A 10,246-nucleotide genomic window follows, 5' to 3' on the forward strand; every position below is an offset into this window, starting at 1 on the left:
TATATATATAAGTTTATAAATATGAATATGTACAAAACAGAAGAGGAATGGTTTTTCTTTTTCCTTTCAGTTGACGTTCTTTTTCTTGGGCGAAGTACTGCTTTGAAAATCCATATTTAATTACCCAGCTGGGATTTTTTAATCCTCAGTGTACCTTTGTTCATTAATTTAAAATAAGTATCTTTAAACATAGGTGTAATTGAAGAAATAACATTAAAATATGTTTGCATGGTTCTTTTTTAATGAAACAACCTTACATTTGCAAGATCATTTGTGACAAAGGCAAAAAAAGAGTCCAAAATAGTGTTTTATTGTTTCTTTATAATATTACCAATAATTTTTCATGTTCACTGTTGAAAATTCCAACACATATCGCAGACATAGTAATTTTGCATGTTTGTCTGTGATTGAAATGATGAGGAGGAGTGACAAGGCTCTTGTTTCAAAGCGGCCAGCAGAAAGACGGGGCACCCATTTTACAGATGCAGCCTGCTTCTCGAGGAAAAGTGACCGGCTGTCCTGAAATGACAGATGTGTAGTATTCATTTTATTTTTCTAACTTCAATGTTTCTTTAATGAAGCACAAACTGTGGCTGCATGTCACTGCTTGTGTGTTACCTGGCATTAGAGGGATTTTAGCTCCTGATGCTTTCAGGACAACTTGCAGCTTATGAGGATTAGTGTTTCCAGCTCTGCCAGTCTGTTCTCTGAGTATGACGCAGACATCATCTTTCCTGAGCAGCCAGTCCATCTGATTGCCCAGATAGTTGATGCCACGGACACACAGTTCACAGATCTCATCCGGAAGCAGCGGTGCAAAGGCCAAGCATTCTTTCTGGACTCTAAGAAACAGAGAAGCCTTTCAAACACCGTCGGTAGACATATGATCATCTGAGCATGTTGGAGGGATAAATAACTGACCTGAAACCTGTGTACCCAAACAGCACAGCCTGCAGAAATCCTCCCATACCTGTGAGGAAATTCACCGCCCCAGAGCCATCTGATGATTCACTCCATACCTGTGAAGAGAAGTGATGAAGTGTTCACTGAATCATTGTTGGTGTAAGGAGGGCGTGAGTCCCTCTGCATACCTGAAACGGCCCCTGGATGTTCTTGAAGCACTTTTCAAGTAAGCGTTGAGCTTTTTCTGCTTCGCCCAGCTCCAGCCAGCCTATTGCAAACATACCCTGCAGATGGAAAGGAAAATTAATTTGTTCAAAACTTAGGATGCTATGTTGTGTACGTACTTTTCAACATTTACAGCCACAAATTTTAAAGCATTTTATATTGCATGCCAACATCAAGAAATCCATAATTTCTAAGTGGAAAGAAAATTATATACAAATTTCCCAATTGAATTTAGGTTTGATGTTCTTTAGCTAGAACATCAAATAGGACTGGATATATTCCATTTTATTACAGCTCTGGTTGTGTGTTTAGGATCATTAATATGCTTCAAGGATAACCTCCACCAGAGCCTCGGGTTTTTTTCAGGATTGTCCTACATTCACCTCCATCCCTTGTTTCTCCCTGACCTGTCTGAAGTGTTTAACACAGAGTTAAATTGTAGCTAAATTGTTTTTGAAGGTAACTCGTTGAAGAGGATTTTATATATGGGTCTCAGAGTAAACTGGGGTGAACACAAATGGACCTTTTCTCCAAAAAATACCTTTAAGTTTATGGTTGGAAGATGGAAAAATAAGAAAAACTTCAAAAGGTAAGAATGCTTCTCCAAAACACTGTTCATATTTGTAAAGGAGTTTGTAAATGTGCTGAACGTGCAACTCCTTGCGCCAAACTTACCCACGTCATGGCTGGTCCGTTTGGGTCCGTGACCGGCTCGTAGGCTTCCAGATCAGTCCTCCTAATTTCCGGAGGCATCACCAGGCCAAGGGGATACCCCAGCATCACTGTGTCTGCCTGTTTCACCGGCTGACCTGTGTGGCAAACAGCACAAAGTTTGGATGTTTTCTGAATTCTGGATCCTTTTTTTCAGGTTTGGTGTGAGAGAAGCACAGACTTCAACCTTTACTGTAGCCATCAAACTCCGGATGGTACTGCAACTCTTGGTCAAAAGGTATTTCCATACGCTCGGCCACTTCCTGCCATTCTTTTGGAGCCGAGTGTTGGAGAAGATCAGCCAACTCGACAGCAAACTGCAGACTAAGAGAGGAGAAACCACTTTTTCGAATAACATTCATGACCTAATCTGTAATGTAAAGCAATCTTCACATTCTTTGACTGTCCTGCTAAACATGTGAAAAGAAACCCTATTTTTCTGTTGAAGCAAAATCAGTAGAAATAACTTTTCTTGTCAGAAATGTTCAGTTATGAAGATAAACACACATTTGCCCGATTTTTCTTTCCCATTTTGATCTGTTGACTCATTTGCCACATTATATTTATACACAGTGAAACAGCAAGTCGTGGATTACTAAAACGATTCTGATCAAAATAAAGCTTAAATGGCAAACAGGCTTCAGCTACACTTCATGAAGCTTTTACAGGGAAGCCAATCACTGAGGGAATTTTGAATGAAACAAATGTTTCTTATTTTTCCTCATTTTATATTATATATATATATATATATATAGGTCTTTTATAATGTCTAAACTCTCACATAAATACCTGAGTTTGGCCACTGTGTTGGTGTACACTGAGTTGTTGACGTTGTAGTAATATTCATCTGGTGGCATAACACCTAAATGCAAAAAAGAGAAGCATTTTGCAAGTATTCACTAAATGTATTCTAAGTATCTATGACAATTAATTTATGCTAAGCACCTAAAAATGTGATGAGCATATTTTCTATAACATCTTGAATCTATTAATGCATGCAAAATTGTTTTTTCAGTTGCAATTTTTCTAAGTTCTGAAACCTTCCACAAAAATAAAAAAAAGGCACCCAAATACTTAATTTCTGTTTATGGCCATACGTTGATGAGGATTTGTGTTTTTATTTAATAAATAATATTAGTATTAGTAATAGTAATTTTACATAATCTAGATACAAATATTCAATAGTTAAAAAAATCTTATGCAGAATATTAATGGAGAAAAGGGTCAGAAAAATTTAAGGTAATTTGATTTCATTTATGCTTTTTCTTGTAATTCAAATGAATCGTGATGGGTAGCAGTGAACAGGTTCAGTTTGCATTGGATTCTAGTCCAGTCATCATTTAATTCAATGTATTTAGGTTATCATTCAAGTAGATATGCACATTCACAAATTCTTCACCATTAAAGCAATTGGATGATACGACTGGATACACAACAGACTCAGGAACCCGAGTCCTGATTCTTTTAAAGCAACGTTACTCCAAATAATGATTCTAACACAAAATCACCAGGGCTTCTGTAGTTTGGGCCTCTTTAATGCAGCAGGTAGTTTCTTTATTCTTACCCAACAGGTGATATTTCTGATCGTCAGGGTTCCACTTGACCCTGGAAACCCAGTAATCAGCCACCCCAAAAATCACCTCGCTTCCTCTTCCCTCCATGAACATAGACAGATCCTGCAACAAGCAACTTAGTCAACTTCTCAGAGGCAGAAAACGTGATGGGAAGTAGGGTAAGTGGTCGTTACCTCAGTGAGGTAGAGATAGTGTTGGAAGGCCAGTGTAACATCTCCGTTGATGTGAATCTCTTGTTTCCCATAAATGTCATCCGGACACACCTCTCTCCCTGACACTGCACTTTCCCATGGGAACTTCAGCCCCTGGAAGATAGCATCTGTGCTTTAGAAGACTCAGACAATGTTGTTGTTTTTCATTGTTGAAATCTGGAACCTGAACTGCATTTGGCAGGATTCCTTTGCCTAGAAAAGCTTTGATTTCAGCATTTTCCTTGTCTGAAAATGTGTGAAAAAGTCTGACTTTATTGTCTAAATATTGTCTTTCATCTCTTTAATTTTCATTTTTCCAAAACTTGTCCTCCCTTCTCTACTATTTCCTCCTTCCTTCCTCACATCCCTACTTTCTTACCCATTTATCCTTCCATCCTTCTCCATTTCAGCTAAGTCAATAAAAATGTCTCATTGGTTGAATTTTATTTTATATGTTTTAAGTGAGATTTTAAGCAGGGTTTCCCCCTGTATATTATAAGCCTGGGGGCCACCAGGCTTAGCGTTGCTTAATTATTATTTTTTTATGGTTGCATTTTTTTAAGACTTTGTAGTTGGTGTTTAGATATTAATCTTCAATAACACATAATTATCAAGTGATATTTTCAAATTTCTTGTCAACTTTAAACCTTTTTTTAACTCAAAAACACGGCAGGCTGCTGGATGAATGACTGCCAAGTGCGCAACCACCAGGCTTAGCCTTGTTAGTATTTAATCTATTTGTAAACACAAGATCATTTTTTATGATGTCCTAATAATTCTGTATGTACTTTCTTTCCGTTGTGACTATGTAAGGCATACCCAACATGTCTTTAAAATAGTTTACTTCTTAGTTTTGTAACAGACTGGTACTTTAATACATAATGTGTTCAGTGTGTCATGGTTTACTAGATGAAAACAGAATGGAGAGGCACCACCCTCCTGTTGATCAATTTACCTTGTAGCCTTGCTTCTGGGCATTGTCTTTTGCACCGTCTATCGTCCCAACTCTGTACTCCAGCACGGATCGGGCGAGCTTGGGGTAGAACAGGGCAATTCCTGGATACATCCAAACATCCTGTCAGAAAAATAGAGGTATACTGTGTGATGTAGACTGCATAGCAAATAAACAAGCTGCAATCAATATTCTGGAGCCTCACCTGATCCCAAAAAACATGACCCCAGTAATCCTGTCCGTCCCCGCCGTTAGAGAGCCCTCCTGGACTCAACCCACCAAAATAGCTGGAGGTGTCATGGATGGATGGGAAGGCGCTCAGGAGATAAAACATGCAGCCGACAACAGCTTTGCTGAGGGTTTCAGACCCCGTGACCGCCACCTTGCTCTGCAACCACAACTCCTTCCAGGCCTTCTCGTGAGATGGTCGCAGGTTTCCAGTCGCCATCAGGTTCAGGGCCTCGTCGTAGCTGGACTTGGCAGCTTCCAAGCTGTTGGCCACGACCAGGATGAATCCCCAGCGAGCTTTTGTCTGCTCTGGTGGCAGCGACACAGTGGAAGGCACAGGGGTCCAGATCAGGTGGACTGTGGGACAGACCCCGCCTGGGAATTCAGCTTTAGCCGTTTGTCCTTGAATATGCCTGAAGTGTAAAAAATCTTAAACAACTTGAACTTTTTCATATGATTTTACAACTTCAACATATTTTTACTCAAGTAAGAGTAAAATAGAGCAGTTCAAGATATTATTAAAAGTAAAAAAGCATTTGGTGAAAATGTCTTCTCAGTTACTAATTAACTGTTCAAAACATCAATCACCTAATACTTATAATGACATCATCAGATGACCAAAATGTAAAATTATGTAGAAATGTTGGTGTACTAAAGACCAAAATGAAAGCAATTCATAGAAATAATATAATAAAATGACAAAATCAGGCAAAAATGTTTTCCAAACTAATTTATTTCAATATAAAACTTAAGAAACTTTAACAAAAATTGCATTTGCGTCTCTTAATCTAGCAATAGTTTAAAACAAGATTAAAACAAGCTTGTTCTTCCATTCTTCATTCATTGAAGAACAGAAGTAAAAGTAAAAAGTTATATATTTTTCAAAAATACTCCAAAAGGTAAATATTTTTGAAAAGGTTCTTCAAGTAAATGCAACTGAGTAAATTCATCCAAACAGCCACTAATATGGAGTAAAAACATGCTGAAAGCCTCACCTTCCACCTTTGTAGTCAGGAGAAGACTCAAACTGGATGTCTTTGCTCCGAGGGGCGAATGAACTGACCAAATTAACTATAACTGGCTCCTCTGAGGTCACCTGGCGCTCCAACAGAACCTCCATCACCAAGATGTTGGCATAAAAACGGTGACAGTAGAGAGACTGCGAGGCAGTCACACTGGCTGAGCTCAGAGTGTGGGAGAAAATACCTGAAGATGAGAGGAAAACATTAAAAAAAAGAAACTAACAGCATCACTTCCTGCTGTAGAGACTACCTGTGTGGGTGTCCAGGGTGTAGTTGTGCTGGGCAGGTTCCTCTGTCTCAATCTTCACAGCCAGAGGGCAAGGAACGTCAGCTCTGTGGCAATCTCCAGCCTCCCCATTATAAACACCACCCATGTGCATGATGCTGTCGAACACCTTCCAGCCCAGGAGCCCATTTGCAAGAGGAGGCAGGAAACGAGGGTCGCTGGGAAGGGTGTCGGTGGTGAAGACGTAAGGGTCCGAGTCACAAGACATGCTGTGAAGATGATCCTCTCACAGTCACTTAATGAAAGCGATGCAGAATGATTTTATCTAAAGAAACCACAGTCAAAGTCACTATGTGTTAGGGTTAACACCTGTTAAACATACATTAACAAAGACAGAAAAGACAAAAGAGTTAGATTCTTTTTCACTCGCGAGGAGAACGGACAGAGATGTGCTTCAGTTACAATCTCCTACCGCTCTGAAGCACATTTTGTCTGCTCCTCTATTTTATTGTTTCTAGGATCCCTAATCACAAGGACGCTGTAGCTCTAGAGGGAGGGGGCAAACAGCTACAGCGTCAAATGTTATTCACTAACTAACACACAATCATTCTGTACTAGATAATGTCCTTCCAGGCACAAAGATTAATAAAATATGTAGTGATCTTAGCAATGATGGTTTTATTGGAGGCCAGCAACTCAACCGAAGCAGAGCTCTTCACCAAGAGGTAAACCTGCAGGAAGATTTTGTTTCTACTCTCTGTCAGTGAGGCCTTCTGAGAAAGGAATCAAAGTAAATCAACAATACAAGAAACATTCTTAATTCTATAATGAGATTAACTTTAAGGAAAGCATCAATTAAAGATACATTATAAAGATCAATGAGAATAACAAATAATTGATTAATAATATCACAATTTCTCCAACACTATGATTGACATATGAACAGTTAGGTTGAAAAGTATTTACCAACTAACAGGTTTTACATACAGTTTTGTATATAGTTCAGCTTTTTGCAAAAAAAAAAAAAAAAAAGCTGAAATAAAAGGAAAAAGGTCTTCACATAATTTTTGGAAAAGTCATCAGACTCAGTTACACATCCATTGGATTGCAAGTCTGATATTTTTCTTTGTAATAACTTTGTAATTCTCCATAGGTGTGAGTGTGTGCGTGCATGTCTGTCTAACTTCCTCTAGGAATTCTGGGAATGTTCATCAGTGATCCATGTTATCTTCACGCTCTGGTTCCCTGGAGTCCCAAACCCTTAGAAATTACATTTTAAACCTTTCTAAACTGATTAATGCCAGTTACTATTTTTGCTCATCTTACCTAAATGAATTAAATAACGGTTGAATAACTGCTTTTTTTGTATTTTCTCTGTTTATCTTTGCTTACATTTTGTCAAAAGGTTTGAAATGTCCAAGTATTTATTTGCTTCAAGCTCATAAAGCAAGAAGACACCAAATCAATCAGGGGGCGTGAACTTTGACCCGGTCAATATCACAAGATGACCACATGTAAACTTCAGTTATGAGCTTTCATCAATTGCATACAATGAGACGCAGACTAAGCAATAAGCAGAAGTAGGACAAGGTTAAAGAGTATCTGTAAATTAGCTTGAAGACATTCCTCACAGCTCAGTGATCAAACTATTGTAAACACAGTACATCAGCAAAGTTGCATTGTTTCATTTTCACATAAACAGGAAGGATCTGTTTCTAACACAAACAGGAATGCAGATAAAAAAAAATGGTAAAACAACCTGAAGAAGTTCCCGAAACGACTATTCTTTACATGATGAGTTGAAGAATGCTTCCTCTGTGCTCTGATTTCTCTCAGCTTTTACACAGTCACAAAGAAAAGCAGTGCAGAGATGTTCAGAAAGTGGATCCAAGTTTTTGTTTTTTTTTTATCTCTGCAGAAAGAGGAGGCCTCTCTTCTGTTATTGTGCTGCAGGGAAAATCTGGATGTAGTTTTGGTCTGCTGAAAAACCTGGCATGGATTTCACATAGAGGCTAAACATCAGTCCCGACCCGGCTGTGCAGCAAGGATTCAAAAGTTTACATAGATTTTATTCAAGTTTCCTCCTTTCATGGCTTCTCTGGACTTTAATTGTGTCGTGATCTTAAAAGGCTGCTGTCTGTGTGTTTACAGTTTGAGCAGCAGGATGACATAAATTGGCAGAGGCAGCAGAAATACTCTGCAGGTCACACTAAGAGTATTTCTTTTTCATCTCTTCACTCAGTCTGAACTAAATAATCTCTCCTGTCTGCAGCTAATTAGTGGCTTTGAAGGCCTTAATGGCTGCCACTGCTTTGTTTTGTACTCTGTACTAATAGAGTTTGGCAGCCGTAGAGAATGCTTGAGATCTGTCAAGCACACAAAGTTAGAAAAGGGGGTGCTTTCATGTACATCCTGCTATAGGTTTTAATGTTTCCTGCTGATATGACAGAGAATACATGCAAAACCGCAAGTTTTTACCACCAAATAACATCAGAATATCTTGTGCCGACCTGTTTAGCAAACTGCACACATTTAGCTTTATGTCAGAATGAAAAGTGATTTTTCCTGTTATCACCTGTAACCAAACAGTTTCCTATGAGGAACCACAAACTTTCAGCTCCAGTTCAGAAACTATTGTTATCTATTTCCAGGTCTAAGTCTGAACTTAAAGCCCACGGTGACTGAGCTCTTTCTGAGGTGGATCAGAGACTATAAATCTGCACATAAGGAAATTTCTAATTATTCTTAGAGATTCACTGTTATGAACAGACATTTAGCAGACATTTTATCTTACAGCTATAGTTGTTCTTGTATTTTTAATGCTTTTTATAAGTGATTGTAGCGGTGTTAGTTGCATTTATCTTGTAAAGCTTTTTATTCAGTTTGAGTGATAGAAATATTGTCAAATCAGCCAGATTATAGTGCTGCCATAAAGGGTAATTTCTATAAGCATGGTGTACAACGCTATAACACTGCAAAGCAGCTGGAGTGATTTGCAAGTGTCTGCTTGAGGCACTAAAACATAATTCAACTTTGTTTAGATTGGGATTTTATGACTACAGGTCAACCCATCTGTATAAAACTGACAGTCCTAACTATACATCTTCCCAGTTGGCCTGGAGCATTACATTAGCTGAACCTCTTGGTGGCACCAGGGAGCCATTTTGTGCAGCATCTGGCATCATGCCGGCTGTCAGAGCCACAAACCCTGGGAAAAGCAGCGCTTTGTCCATATAAGGCTGCAATCCATCCGCTTCCCTCTTCCTCCCCAGCTCCCTTCCTATGCCTTTCTCAGACCTGAGGGATATTTACAGAGAGCGCGCCTTGGCCGGCCTGCTCTTCCTTTTTAGGAGCTTCGCCTGCTGTCAGATCTCCTACCATCCAGGACAGTGGTCCATCTCTGCTCTGGATGGGCCAAACAGATGGATAACTTGTGTCAGCGCTGGTGCCAAAAGACATCAGGTCTCACGCAGCTTTGCCCCAGATGTGCTCCTCCAGCACACACACACACTCATTCTGTCCCTCAGACTCCCATGATGAATGGTTCACCTGGGAACAGCAGCAGAGTAATGCAACAGTACAGACATGCTGTAAATACATCTGTGTAGCTCCATTTCCTCTTTTAGTCTCAGTTAGTGCTGCAGCTGTTGTCTTCTTTTTTTCCTCCCACAACTGATACAGGCCATCTGTCCACCATACAGAGAACCTCCGCACTACATGCATGGATGATGCGGTAAACCACTGTCAAAAGGAGCAAACTGATAACCAATACACTTTACAAACACATTTCAACAAATTAAAGTTAATTTTAGACATTTAATTTTGAAAAAGCTCAAACATTTAATTGTATATTCAAATTTTGCAATATCTTTTTTAAATGTTTACTTCGCTATTTTTTATGATTTACATCTGAGAACCCGAATAAGTTCTTGGAAATTTTGATTACATAAAATAAGTCAAATTACCCTTTGGCTTTCAAATGTTAGGTTTACTTACTTATTATTAAAAATAGTTTAGCAGACATTTATTTGCAACAAAAAAAACCCCTCTAAACACCACAACACTGTAAACCTGAAAATTGATCTTAAAGTTTGAAATAAAAATTTATAGTGAATCTGAGGCTAACTTTTTTAACTGAATTATTGAAAAAAAATATATTTGATGGTATTTACAGCAATGAAACTATAAAATAACAGACATCTTGCTTTGAATGC

At 38.7% G+C, this 10,246-nt stretch overlaps 1 protein-coding gene across 2 annotated transcripts; it reads right to left on the minus strand.

Annotated features, from left to right (window-relative positions):
* Positions 1-289: 289 nt before the first annotated feature.
* pgghg (protein-glucosylgalactosylhydroxylysine glucosidase) lies at positions 290-7,930 on the minus strand. 2 transcript variants are annotated; one of them, XM_055042250.1, is made up of 14 exons: positions 7,792-7,930; positions 6,057-6,357; positions 5,780-5,990; positions 4,762-5,197; positions 4,560-4,679; positions 3,587-3,718; positions 3,404-3,515; positions 2,629-2,701; positions 2,027-2,163; positions 1,804-1,937; positions 1,092-1,187; positions 922-1,019; positions 619-842; positions 290-519 (listed from the first exon to the last, which is right to left on the minus strand). In XM_055042250.1, exons 2-14 carry the CDS (start codon positions 6,298-6,300, stop codon positions 443-445), a joined length of 2,094 nt encoding a protein of 697 aa, XP_054898225.1. In that variant the 5' UTR covers positions 6,301-6,357; positions 7,792-7,930; the 3' UTR covers positions 290-442. The 2 variants fall into 2 exon arrangements, with proteins under 2 accessions (XP_054898225.1, XP_054898235.1); XM_055042260.1 differs by lacking the exon at positions 7,792-7,930 and having other exon boundaries at positions 6,057-6,968.
* Between the last annotated feature and the right edge of the window lie 2,316 nt (positions 7,931-10,246).

The sequence above is a fragment of the Poeciliopsis prolifica genome, unplaced genomic scaffold (genome assembly GCF_027474105.1).
Source record: "Poeciliopsis prolifica strain line A6 unplaced genomic scaffold, Auburn_PproV2 SCAFFOLD001, whole genome shotgun sequence".
Classification (NCBI taxonomy): domain Eukaryota; kingdom Metazoa; phylum Chordata; class Actinopteri; order Cyprinodontiformes; family Poeciliidae; genus Poeciliopsis; species Poeciliopsis prolifica.

What these genes read in the sequence shown, in the direction of transcription:
- pgghg (XM_055042250.1), bottom strand. Translation starts at nt 6,300, where the DNA reads ATGTCTTGTGACTCGGACCCTTACGTCTTCACCACCGACACCCTTCCC. An exon ending in CACCCTGGACACCCACACAG is followed by an intron (nt 5,991 to 6,056) that starts GTAGTCTCTACA and finishes TCTCATCTTCAG; the next exon opens with GTATTTTCTCCCACACTCTG. An exon ending in TAAAATCCCTCTAATGCCAG is followed by an intron (nt 520 to 618) that starts GTAACACACAAG and finishes CTGTCATTTCAG; the next exon opens with GACAGCCGGTCACTTTTCCT.